At 34.7% G+C, this 13112-nt stretch overlaps 1 protein-coding gene across 1 annotated transcript; it reads right to left on the bottom strand.

Annotated features, from left to right (window-relative positions):
• Nucleotides 1-42: 42 nt before the first annotated feature.
• Cog7 (conserved oligomeric Golgi complex subunit 7) lies at nucleotides 43-12748 on the bottom strand. Its single transcript, XM_071591898.1, has 14 exons — nucleotides 12613-12748; nucleotides 12420-12509; nucleotides 12260-12340; nucleotides 12084-12188; nucleotides 11822-11953; nucleotides 10597-10780; nucleotides 9382-9575; nucleotides 7952-8189; nucleotides 6371-6642; nucleotides 5073-5193; nucleotides 4427-4609; nucleotides 4069-4274; nucleotides 2470-2728; nucleotides 43-457 (listed from the first exon to the last, which is right to left on the bottom strand). The coding sequence occupies exons 1-14, from the start codon at nucleotides 12613-12615 to the stop codon at nucleotides 285-287; spliced, it is 2241 nt and encodes a 746-aa protein (XP_071447999.1). The 5' UTR covers nucleotides 12616-12748; the 3' UTR covers nucleotides 43-284.
• Between the last annotated feature and the right edge of the window lie 364 nt (nucleotides 12749-13112).

The raw sequence follows: 13112 nt of genomic DNA, 5'->3' as shown, positions 1-13112 counted from the left end.
TCTTGCAAAATTATTCATCAATAAAAATGTATTTTTCTTATTAAACATCATTCCATTTATTTTCTTTGGTGAAATTACATGCTTGTCTAACATCCAACATAGGCATTATGCTGATAAAACATTTCCCTGTCATTGATATTTACAATAGCATATATATAAGTTTCAATCTGTAATACTCCACTTGCTATCAAAATAGGAGGCTAATATGAACGTACACTCAGAAGTTGTACACGTGGAATGAACTCTCTTGTTAGCCCACTGAAAGGCACTTCCAAGCAAGGAATTCAGGAGGTGGATGGCAAATTTCTCAACTGACGCACAGCAGCTACTATGCGTGGTGCACAACCAGCACTGCCAGTGAGGTACTCCTCAGCAGGTAAACGCAGCAATGATGCCACTTGCCTCAAAGGCTCAGAAAGCACCAGTCCAAGCTCCTCAAGAACATTGCCAAGGTAATCTGTTTAATGAAAGTTCAAATAATGCTTAAAAACTGTGTTTACAACAGTAGTGCAGTTAAATGATCACTTTAAGGGATACTATATGCAGAATCAGAGCGGCTGAGGAGTTTCTAGACTCTTAATGAAAACTAGGTTCATGCAGAAAAACGTAGTATGGTGATAAAATTAACATATTTAATTATAGAGAGAGATATATAAATATATATTCTATCATTATAATCCATGCATTCTGCTCTTGAAGTATAGTTGGTAGCAGACTCTTACATATTTATACATTCATAAACATTCACATAACCACGCCAACAAAATTAATTGGCATTAGATCTGGGGACCTCTTGGTCATTCCATGGTGCCTCCCATGATTGATCCAACACTGTGGAAGACATTCTGGTACATCCACTTCATTATGAAATTGAAAGGTAAATTGCATCTGCCAAGTCCCAATATACTCAACAGATTCAGGCGAGATGTAATGGAACTTTATCATTATGAGAAAAACAAAATTTGCATTTTCCACAGATTTATTTGTACCGTAAAACGCATCTCAGTTCATCAAACCAGGTAGAGAGGTAAAAAGAGGGGAGGGGTTAAGCCCTTTTGGTCATTATTTGAGAGGATGGTGGCAGGTAGCTGGTGTCGTGGCGGTAGGGAGGAGGGTAGAATAAGAACGGTTAAGCAGGAAGGCGGGGTTGAAGGGAGAGAGGCAGGTTGAGGGATGAGGTATAAGTGATTCTAAGAAGGACATTATCATGGATGGGTTGTTTGACACATACTGAGAGTGAAGGGTAGGGGGTGGTTAGATAGGAAGTACACAAGGAGTGGAGTCAATAGGAGAGAGGGAGTATCACTTTTTGCTGTGGAAACAGGATTTTGAGGAGAGGACAGTGGTTTACAAAAATATTGTAATTTAAAAGAACATTCATATTTAATTTTACAATAACAAGTTTCTCTAAACTATCAAGTGTTTTGCCCTTGTTTAATCTGAAAATTCTACATGGCAAAAATCGGTAAGGAAGTGCAAATTTTGTTTTTCTCATAATCTGGAAAGTCCCTCGGCAGTGGATATTTGATGTTTTCAGGCTTAACTTTGTGTAAATCCATTATCACTGAAGTAAAAAATACCAATGTATCTTTCCTCTTAATTTTTTATTCCGTAAAACTAGTTTCGATGCATCGGCATCACTCTCAGGTACCCGAGGATGATGCCAATGTGTCAAAACTAGTAGTACCAAATAAAAAGTTTAGTGGAAAGATAAGTACATTGCACTGTATACAAGTACATGATACTTGTACATTTGTATTATTTACTTCAATCAGCAAAGGATATCTCAGTCAGTAAATCCTGTCACAATTGATCTAATGAAGAAGAGCTGGTACAGCTTTTCTTTAGACTCTACAGCAGAAACATTAACCATCTTGTTATTCTGGCAAATCTACCACTTCAGTGTGCAGAATGCAAACCTGCCAGTTAAGTGCCAAGTTCATTGAAAATAAGAGAATAGATCTTCCAGCGGGTGTGCATTTTGTGAAGATAACCATAGTTGCAATGAATAATAAATAAAAATTGCGAATATCATTTACAAAAACCTGTACTAAATCTTACATCAATTTTTGCAGTTTTTGAGAATGATGAGAATTTTCCCACAGGAAGTCAATTTCAAAGTTAATTCCCCATAGTTCAATAAAAACAACTTAATGTCTCCTGATTACAAACCCATACATACGAAAGCAGTACTTAATGTAGAAAACCTCATCGAGGTTTTCCCACGTGAAAGTTAAAAATCATATAAATTTGAAAATACATAAATAATTGCATTAATTTGGGGAACACAATGCACTCTGCTGTAGATTTTTTATGCCCTGGACACAGCAGGCATTCACAAGTCGTGCCAGGTATTTAAATAATAATCATTTTCAATTTTATTGAAGTCACAAATATTCTCCCAAGAGGGATTCCATGGCCCCCTCGCCCTTTTCGGATCTGTAAGAAAGAATGGAGAAAAATATTTACCTATGTCTGTAGCAAGCTGCCTGGCAGCATCGGATCCAAGGCTATGTAATCCTAAAATGAGCTCTGAGTACTGCTTGCAAGTTGCACGTGCTACTCCACTAAGAAGGGCCTCTGCCAAACCTCCTGCCACACCATCACTACCATCCAAAGCAGAAAGTAACTCAGAGCATCCACTCCATGGAGGTGGACCAGTAGAGGCCTGGTCTCTAGAGAGAAAGGGCTCAAGGTGCTGAGGCAAGGTCATCAAATACTGCCCAATCTAGTGTTAATGAGAAAAGAAGAGCACCCTTCATTTAAAAATGTGATTACGATGCATTAACACATAACTTATCATTTAACAATTCCAATGTTTGACATAATTATTATAATATTAGTTTTGTCTCCAGACAGGCCCTTGAATGCTAATAAATAACCTACACGATTAATTTCTATAGCTTTATTACAGTTAGCTCTAAACATTTGCGCATGATTTTACATTATTTGAGTGCATGCTCCTGTGTTAGCTTGTCTGGAGACCCAGCCTTCAAAAAACTCCAAAAAAGGAAAACGATGATTGTTGCTTGCAGATGTTATATTAACATACATTCATTGACTGCAAATGGTCATTCATAGGTTGTAAATGTGAACAGTCACTTTTACATTGTCATTTTTCTTGATTTTAGGGCGTTTTTGCAAAAATTTAGAGCATGCTATCCCCACGACCTAAGTATGACTATCTTCTTTCAAAAACTTTTTCTATTTCATAATAGTTAATTAAAACTGATAGCAGTTGATGAAAAAATATGGTGATATCACCCAATTGAAATACAGCATCATCTCCCATTTCCTTTGAGTGGAGATTAACAAACAAGAACACCACACAATCATATTGCCCTTCTCTTCCAATTATCTGACGTAACACATTTTATTTTTTATCTCAAAAATGAGTCAGGAATGGTCTTACTATGGCTTCAAAATTGCTGTTGCCATGTGCTTCTGCACGATTTAATCCCAATAGATGCAGATAAAATTCAAGGAATAACCCTGTATGGACACTACTGCAACGTTTCGACCCTATTCTGTCCAAATTTAACCCTTGGAAAAGAGCTTTCAGTGGACTCCCTTCAATTATCTTTCTCTTCTAGCTCACAACATCTTATGTACAAGAACTGCAGTCTATCTGTGGCTTCTCTTACATACCCTGTCAGAATTCTGGCCAGCATCTTTCTCCTATTGAGCATATTCGTGGTGAATTTTGGTAGTTATTGTCCACCATCTTCGATATGATGTACCCAAAGAATTAACAGCATGCATTGCTAGCTTACAAAGAGCACATATTTGAGGTTCATCAACTCACTTATTGACAAAGAAGATTTGGGTATGCTTATAATACAACAGAATGAGAAAAGAAGCATTTTAGCAACTTTTTCATATGAGCAGAAATACAGGCTATAGTTGCAAAAGGCTTCAAGCAAACAATTTTATCGAGGTGGAGATTAACATAACATTTCAGCATTAGGCTCCAGGAAAAAATCACCTCTTTATTTTTGATGATGACTTCATCAGTTCATTTCTTGTTCCAAACATGCTGGTGAAAAAATACAGTGAAACAAAATATACCTGGGTGATATACTCCTGGGGAGCAAATCCAAAATCTGGTACATCTGATCCCACATGGCGACGAGCTATCCCATCTGATGGAGCAAACTTGGAAACCTGCTTCAGTTGGCTTTCAATTGGAGTGTAAATTGCTCCAAGAGTGGTACTGTACACTTCAGCCCATAAAGTTTGTGCTTTTGTTATTGGCTGCACCAGCAATGAATTACCTGAAACACGCATAAGGATCACAGTAATTAACACCTCCAAAATATGTCAAAATGACATTTATCTACGTATTAAGCAAAAATGATATACTTTATAAGATGCAATTATAAACAATCATAAGAAAACCATTGAGTTATCAGAGAGAGATTTTTACCTTGCTGAGCAGATTCAATGATTTCTTTTAACTCTTTCTGACCATTAGCAGACAGTAGGAGTACATCATAACGCAAGAAAGGGTCCTTTCTTTCCTCTGAAGTGTACAATAAATCCTTGGATGTAGTCAATAAACTCTGGGTCAGTTCTGTGTCAAGATCTTTTAGGTGGCCAAGAAGATCACCTACATTAAATGAAACAAAATTCAACATCTATCACTAATTATCTTTGTGGAAATACAGTTGTGTATCTAGTCTTCACATAAACGAATTCAGAAGTGGGAAATCAAGCTGAACAATGCTGCCACAATTGGCTCAATAATAATTGAAATAACAACATGAGTGATATTAATGGAAATTAATTAAATTATTAATTTTAAAGATCATTCTTGAGAGAATTTTTCCATACATATTTGACAGTACAGAGGTTCCAGTGTTTAATTAATCTTTATTTCAGAGTTTTCATTATGTAATCAAGCTAAACATTTTCGTTTTCCTCTAACTACACTACATAAATAATTCTTTTGCCATGAGGAGAGCAACTGTGCATGATGCCAAAACAAGGAGACCACTACACTAAGGAGTAACCAGAGGAATAGATATTCAGTAGTTTAGAAGATATCACAAATTTAGAATATCAATGCTTACCTACACTCTGGAGCAAAGTAAGGCACATCTGAAAGACATTCCAATCTTCCTGATTGGATTTCGATACTTTCAACTTAGTTAAAAGTGTTCCATAGAGTTTAATGTAGCTCTCAAAGTAAGCCTAGACAAAAGAAAAAGAAGATAAATATTACAGAAATGGCTCATAACTGTAAAAAATAAGATTTAATGCAAATATATAAATACACTGTGTTTAAGGCTATCAAATTTTCACTTCTAGCGTTAAAAAACAGTTGTGCACAAAGAACATGAAATAATACACAATTCATTGAAAATAAAGCAAAAGAAAATAATGCCATAATATTTTTCAAGAATCCATTTCTTTAGGTAAAAATTATACTTTTTCATAAGCAAATTTCAGATGCAACATGGCACACTTGATGCAGGGCTCTATAAGTGGATAAGTCAACATACAGAGCAAGTTCTCAACATAAAAATCATACCTCCATCATGTACAGCTCTAGGTCACACAGCTAGAAGGTAACACAATGAGGATTTTGATATTATAATCACATCCCTGAACTTTGGGCAGTAAAACTCATGTGAAAAAGTAATTTTGAAAGTAATAGAACATTTACATACATTAAAAGAAAGCAAGATTTATTGCATTTTATCTAGGAAATGAAAGGAGGAAAAATATTGGCCTAAGCCAATGCTCAATATTTTCTTTCAGGGATTCCTCGGCACTGAAATTTTTAATTTGAGAATTAAAATAAAAGTCCATATTTTCCCAAACTTTTCCTAACAAATACTTGAGGATAATGTAATAACCAGGGTTCCACTATATTAAGGTAATAATGGAATACACAGAGTGAAAAGAATTCTTTTGCAGGTAACGTTTCTAAGCTAAATTCAATGGACAGAAGAGTTGGAATGCAGAAACAAGTTGAGCAATATGACAAACACACACAGAGGGCTCTCTTTTATCAGAAATAGAGGTTCTTGGAGGAGAGTACAGATATATTTAGAACAATAATGAGTATTGTCTAAAATCTCTTTTCCTTTTCATGCTACAGATAATTTAATGGCTTTCATATCACAGATATTGTCATTATTTATGGCTATGAACACCCCATAAACATGGCATGAAAGAGAAATTTTAGAACAATGCCATGCCATCTAGCATCAAGTTATTGAGCACCACACTCACATCTAGCTTGCATAAAAATTTTCTGAATGAGAACTGTACATCTAGAGGCAATTACTAAGCTAGGCTTAAAATTCTCAACAAATGCTGAGGTAGTAAAAATATCAGCAAAATTTCATGATAAAACATTTACCCCTAAGGCAGACACAAGTCCTGGAAATCCACAGCCATGAGTGAAACTGAGGCAGCGTTGGTGTGCTTCATCAGCCACTGAGAACACTCTGGGAATTGAGTGAACAAGTGAATGAAGATATTCAGAGATATCATCACCAGCACGGTGCAAGTTTGAAAGCTGATGAAACAACACGGCTTGCTCCAGTTGAGAGTATTTAGCCACATGGGTTACAAAAGGAGATTGAATGGCACAAGCTAAGGACAGCAAAAGGTCATCTGATGGCAAGCAATCTGTAAGGATTAAAATTGTAAAAAGTCATATCAGTGATCATCATTCTATCTGTATTAAATGGTTTGAAAATTAACTGTGTTAAATGTTGCTAGAAAAATAATCCTCTTCACCACAATATGTTTTATTACTGGTATCGTTGGGTTGGGCATTCCCAACAGAAGTTTATGGCATACATATCTTTTATAATAGTTTTGCCGCAATGACATTTTCAATTAGTTTGTCAATATCTCTGATGAAAAATACGATTTATGAGGTCACTTTGGGGAAGGATTAATTTTCAATACTTCATTTCATTGAACTCATCAAACATTTGACCACTTAACAGACTAAACATAGTGAAGAAATTAGACAGTGGCCAGTAGAACATTAGTTTTGTTTTACTTGGTAAATTAAAAATAAGTTTGAAATTTGAAAAATAAACTATCAGCATTATGAACTAAAATCATAAATGTTCATAACATATATTTCAAGTATTTTGAACACACCCAATGAAATATAGAAAAATTATTCTATGAATTGAACCAAGTCTTGAAAGGACGATTATCATGTCATGAAATTTTATGTGCACCTCAGTTTTGCCATACATTGTAATTCATATTTTATGTACAGCATACTCTTCTCAAATTTCTACTTATTAGATGTAAAAAACTATTTTTTTCAAGTTTTACCCAGAAAGATTAGCTATCAGAAAAAAAAAACTTTCAGAGCAACTGTTTTCCGTATTTCATATTTTTGCAGTATCCCTCTGAGTATTGCTTCATGACTCAATATTTTAATATTCCTACAGAAAACATCGACAGGAGCTGACATTATACTCAGCAAACAAAAAATAATGCATCTCCCTATGTTTGAAAACAGGGACCAAGTAGTACCCAGCAGTAAGGCTTGAGTATCCAGTTCTACTGATAAATAGGGAGACAAAGTTGCAAGTGGACAAGATCTGAATAAGTGAGCAAAAAGCTATGCAAGTGATGCACATGTAGTTAGACTGGATACATTTTGATACCTCTATGTACACCAGCTCATATCAGTTTTAAGTTCAGTGGAATGGTCCCGAAGCAGAAAATATATATTTTTATTTGCCATACACAATGTTAGCTACTGACAATGATCTCAGCAGGAGGAATGAAACACAGTCACAATTAAATATCCACTATACAGAGGGATAACCCAAAAAATTACACGGAGAAGAAAGGTAATTATAATATAGAATGAAAGATTGACTTTAATTTGAGAATCATTAAAATTATGAATAAAAGAAAAATCTGTTCTTGTTGAGGACAGAAATGAATAAATGCTGAGACAAACCTTTACAGGTGCGGTTGATGGCAGAAGAAAGATCAGCAGAGAAGCGACCAGTGCTCTCTGAAAGGCGCAAGAGAAAAGACAAGTGCTCATTGGAAGGCAGGCGCCTTAAGGCAGCGTCAACACACTCAGCTGGTCCTGGTTCCTTGGCACCTCCTCTTCCTCCCAAAATGTCAACATATATTCGGGCCAAAGTTGTTCCTGGTGGTAATGGACTGAAAGCTCGTCCACACCATTTGGCCTACCAAGTACATAATTGGTATGGTTTTTTTCCTGACACAGTTTTTTTTAAGTACTAGATAAATATGAATAACATTATCCTTGAATGAAGACTACATACAAAAGCAGCTCATAATAACAGTGTCGCAAATATTTTAACCATCCATTATAATAATGATCATCTGAGCAGAAGAAAAATTAACACATAAAATACAATATTGGTCTTTTCCAAAATTTGTTTAGTTGTGGATAGTTACTAGATGGTATACACATAGACTGATAAAATATAGGAAGATATGCTTTCTGTTCTGGTGCACCTTGGTCTCAGTAAACTGTCAAAAAAATAACACAATATTGTTTGATTTCTGCCAGTTGTACAAATGAAGCTTTAAGCTTTATTTTCATCTTTCGAAAATTGATGATTTAATAAGAAATTCGGCTGAAACAATTGCAATGAAAATTCGTTTCACAACATGAACATTAAGCCAAACACACACAATGCTTGAAAAAATAAAAAATAGTGAGAAATACCCAGAAACCAGATTGAGTATCCAGTTCTACTAATAAATGATGAGATAAATTTGCCAACAAACAAGATTTGAATGAGTCTGCAGGAAGTTATAGCAATGATGCATGCATAAATTGACAATGACTTCAACACCACAATGCATTTCAGATCCTGTGGCCAGGTTCTGAAATGGAAAATAACAATTTTTTTCTGATTCAAAGTTATTAGGCATACAAATATGCAGGTTTTGAACAGCAAATATTATTATTATTCACATGAAACTAAAAAGTAAAAATACCATTTCAAGGAATATTAAACAGTTGACTGCTAATATCAATTCCAAAAGGTTATGGGTTAAGGTTAGGTTTTTTTTAAGTTTTAGGTTAAAACTCCTAATATTGAAAACTGTTAAAAATAGCATTGATCATTTTAGAACTAAGTCACTGAACTGTACACAGTTGCAAGCAACTTACTTAATCAAACTAATAAACAGATCATCTGTTTTGCATTTCTTTAAATGAGCAGTTCTAATGAATAACTCAAAATGTAAATGATATAATTTTTATAACAATAAACTTTTCCTAATGGCTACCAATATTAGTCAGGATAGACTGTGGTCATTACAAGTTTCTTAGCCTAAAAGAAAAAGGACATATATTTACTTCATTCATTGAAAAGCAGTTATGACTGACATCAAAGAATTCACCTGTTCATCCCAGTTAGAAATGAGAAGATCATAGAACTTATGCATTAGATTAGTCATTCCATCATCTTGTTCGGATTCAACCAGTGACAGCCACTTTTGCAGAAGAAAACTGCGATGACATTTATGGTAATACTCTGGCAGTCTATCCAGTCGATCCATATCTTTAAAAATCCTCACAAATCGCCTTGTATCCTCTGAAATAAAGTATACAGACATTGAATGTTCATTTAAATGGTACAGATTATGCCAGTGATGGATTGATATCTACAGCCATAATATTCCCTAGTTTGGACGCACATAATTATTACAAGTCAAATTGAATATATAGCAGTGATTAACATAAAGTGGAAGAATGATATATTGATGCAAACATTGTAATTTTCCACTTTTTTTTAGTTTTGACCAAAGTGTTATTAATTTTTGTGCATTTGTCTGTGTTAATTTTAATGAGCTTTCAAAGCAACCTAAATTTACTGTCAATGTTTTCCTTTTCTTGAAGCCAATTAAAATAATTTTACATAAGCGATAATGCCAGTTTTCTAACGACGTAATGACTTTCTACAGGGAGTAAATGAACTGCATCAATGAGATTTAAGAAGTGAATTTCTAGGTTGACTGGAATGTTGAATGGGCTGTTGACTGCAATACTATTGTGAATCTCTTGTAGTATGATGCTTACATAGAATGATGATACCCAATTACTAAAAAATTGAATTTGGCATGATTCAAGATGCAATGGCAGCAGAATCTCTTTGCATATAATTCATGAATAGTGTTATAACAAAGGCTTTTACATCATTGTACTGATGACACCAATATCATTTGGTTGCTCCCTTATGGATCCATTTGGTTGGACAATGCTTTTAATGGTACATACAGTAGTCAGCATCTATGGACCAAAAGATTACTACTGCGATGTCAGGGAAACCATTACCCAGCCATATGGTTTAATGCAGGCATAAGCCGATAACTTTATTGTTGCCAGGTTGTGTTTCCTGACTTAAAGAGTTATCCATGACCAATCAAGTGAAATATAATATACAGGTTGACTGAAGTGGCCACATCAGACAATCATCACAAACTAATTTCTCCAGCAGATAGAAAAGATGAATGTGGTTTAACTAAAATGACTCATTTTATAAAATTTCCAGGTCTAAATTTGAAATGCTAATACCAGCAGTAGAAGCTAATCATATGTTACGATTTCAAACAAACCTAAAGAACTTGATGTGAGTGCTTGAACGAGGGGAGGACTTGCTAATGCCTCAAGTCGATTTTTCAATTCTTCCAACTGCAGCTTGCGGTCTTCAGAATCTGGTGCATTAGCCAATATGTTAAGGGACTGTTGCATGCTAACCAGCTTTGAGGCAATACTTTCCATGTCCCCCGATTCAAATACCTAATGAAGAAATGCACACTATGTAGCACATATTTATTATGACAAAACATGTATGACAGAATGCACATGTTTGAAAAATATATAAACCACTTTAATAAAGTAATTCATCACCAGTATGATAATATTAATATCAGTTTACTCCATCTTTCTTTATTCAGAATAAATGCCCTCATAGCTTTTCTGTTTTACCTCATTCTCAATGGGTCTGAAGTACTTATCTCTTATCTTCCTCTTGAGATCTATCCTCCAATTTTCCCATTTATTGTGTTTCTCAATAATGTAATTACTCGTCAGAGTTTTATCCACGCAGGATAAAGAAAATGGCAATTACAAGGAGGACCTTGAAGATATCCTTCATTTGATGCCCACATCAGGGACACATCTTCAGGGACCCATAAATATCTTCACTATATGTAAGTACTTTTTCAAACACATTATGAAAGAATCAATCTTTAAAAATCCACTAAGAGGTGGATGCTAAAAGTTTAAGGCTAAAAATATATTTGGTTACTATATAAATTACTCGATTAAATCTTTGATATAAAACTAGTCAACAATTGAGTCTTAGGAATTAAATATGTAGATTAAAAGGTGATCAAATTTCTGTTGCCCCAAGTTATGGTGAAATTTTATTCTCAAAATCCACAGTGGAAAGAACTAACTTCTTTATAATCAATTATGTGAGCTCGATTTACAATAGGTGGACCACCTTGTACTTGATATTCTAAATTCTCATTTCATCTTTTTAATCGGCCACTTCTGGAACTTCCTTCTATTAGTTTCTTGATTTTACTTAATTGTGAAATCATCTAGCTCAGACATTACATCCTATATGAGCCTTACATATGAGTCTCAAAATATCCATGTACCTACTCTTAATAATGAAAAAACTGCATTACAATCATCATGATACTGAAATCTGTAATCTCGCACATTTGAAAACATGACCTGAATACTGAAACCTTATATTGTTATTTCTTTGGCTGCTGTTGCAATTATAGAATTCACCAATATTCCATTAAACTTAGAGAAATTATTTACCTCCTCTAAATCAGCAGATAAAGCCGTCCAATTGTCGGCCTCATGCAGTGCCTGCTTCGCAGTCAGCATTTTCATTTTTAAACGATCTAAACGTTCAGGCATTACCATCGATTGGCCCGTATCTTGCTCCACCTTCAAAACAAATACTTCATGAGTATTCCAGGATAATAGTTTCAATTTGGAATATTATCTGCAACACTTTTACAAAGGAGCTGTTCATAAAAAGAGTAGAAATGTGAACAGTTGAAGGATCACGATTTACCTTACATATTTCTTCCTTTACAATCTTCATCTTTTCACCCAAAGTAATGGCTTCTCGTTGAAGCGTTTCTGTGTCACGAACCACCCGTGGGAGATTCTGCAGCACCTACGCATGTCAGAGTAAATTAAAACGAGCCCCTGATTATCAATAATAATTCTAATTTGTGCTTATTTTACCTGTTGACTGGTGTCTTCTAATGCACTATTAACCTGCTGAACGTAGAGCTGAAGTTTCATCACTAATGATGATAGCACGTTCTGTTCAAGAAAGATGATATTTGATGAGAAATAAGTATTTCTTAACATGAAGGGAAAACAATAAAACCCAAAGCCATACCTCTATATTTTCGTCTGAATCACCATTTTTAAGAGTTTCGTTGATCCATGATTTCATATCAAAATTATCGACAGAAAACGATGAAATATCCTATTATTAATGAGAAAATTATTTGATGTAACAAATAATTTTTGAGCAGACATTGGGTATTTTGAAATCGTAAATTTTAACAGAGTAATAATATTTTGCATACCATCTTCTTATTTTCTGGTACAGGCCTTTCTTTAGTAGTTTCTCGCACTACTCCTGATCTATGATAACTATAAATAATATTATAACTCAGGTTTCATCACTCCGAGTTGATTTTCACGCTCAGTGTAGTTTGTTTACATTAGTCAACGTCGGCAATTGTGCATTTCATTTGTTCAAGGCGCTTTTCCATTTCTGTTACTCCATTGCTTTCTTGCGTTCTTTTGTCTTCTTTAGCGGCTGACATGAATTCAAATGTCATATATACACTGCGGTTTCCAGGCTTCTAACTATTTAATGTAGACCTATCATTGATAAAAGTGGACATTTCCTGTCTCAAATATCCGCGAAGATAAAAAAAACTCTCTATAGATATTTTTATAAATCAAATCTGGCACAAGTTGCCCAACCACGCTCAAGTTCGTCGTGAAAGTGAGTCAAAGAGGTTCAATGACAGCTCGTTTAAAGAATATCGGGCTGGTATTAATTCTTTTGCTCTGGATG

Source organism: Hetaerina americana, unplaced genomic scaffold (genome assembly GCF_022747635.1).
Source record: "Hetaerina americana unplaced genomic scaffold, ioHetAmer1.1.p SCAF_5, whole genome shotgun sequence".
In the NCBI taxonomy this organism is placed as follows: Eukaryota; Metazoa; Arthropoda; class Insecta; order Odonata; family Calopterygidae; genus Hetaerina; species Hetaerina americana.
This window is presented reverse-complemented; position numbering and strand designations above follow the sequence as displayed.

Bases quoted from the DNA above. Each gene is read 5' to 3' on its own strand.
- Cog7 (XM_071591898.1), bottom strand. The intron at 10,781-11,821 runs GTAAATAATTTC...TTTCTTCATTAG, and splicing joins TATCTGCTGATTTAGAGGAG to GTATTTGAATCGGGGGACAT. The intron at 4,610-5,072 runs GTAAGCATTGAT...CATTTAATGTAG, and splicing joins TACTTTGCTCCAGAGTGTAG to GTGATCTTCTTGGCCACCTA.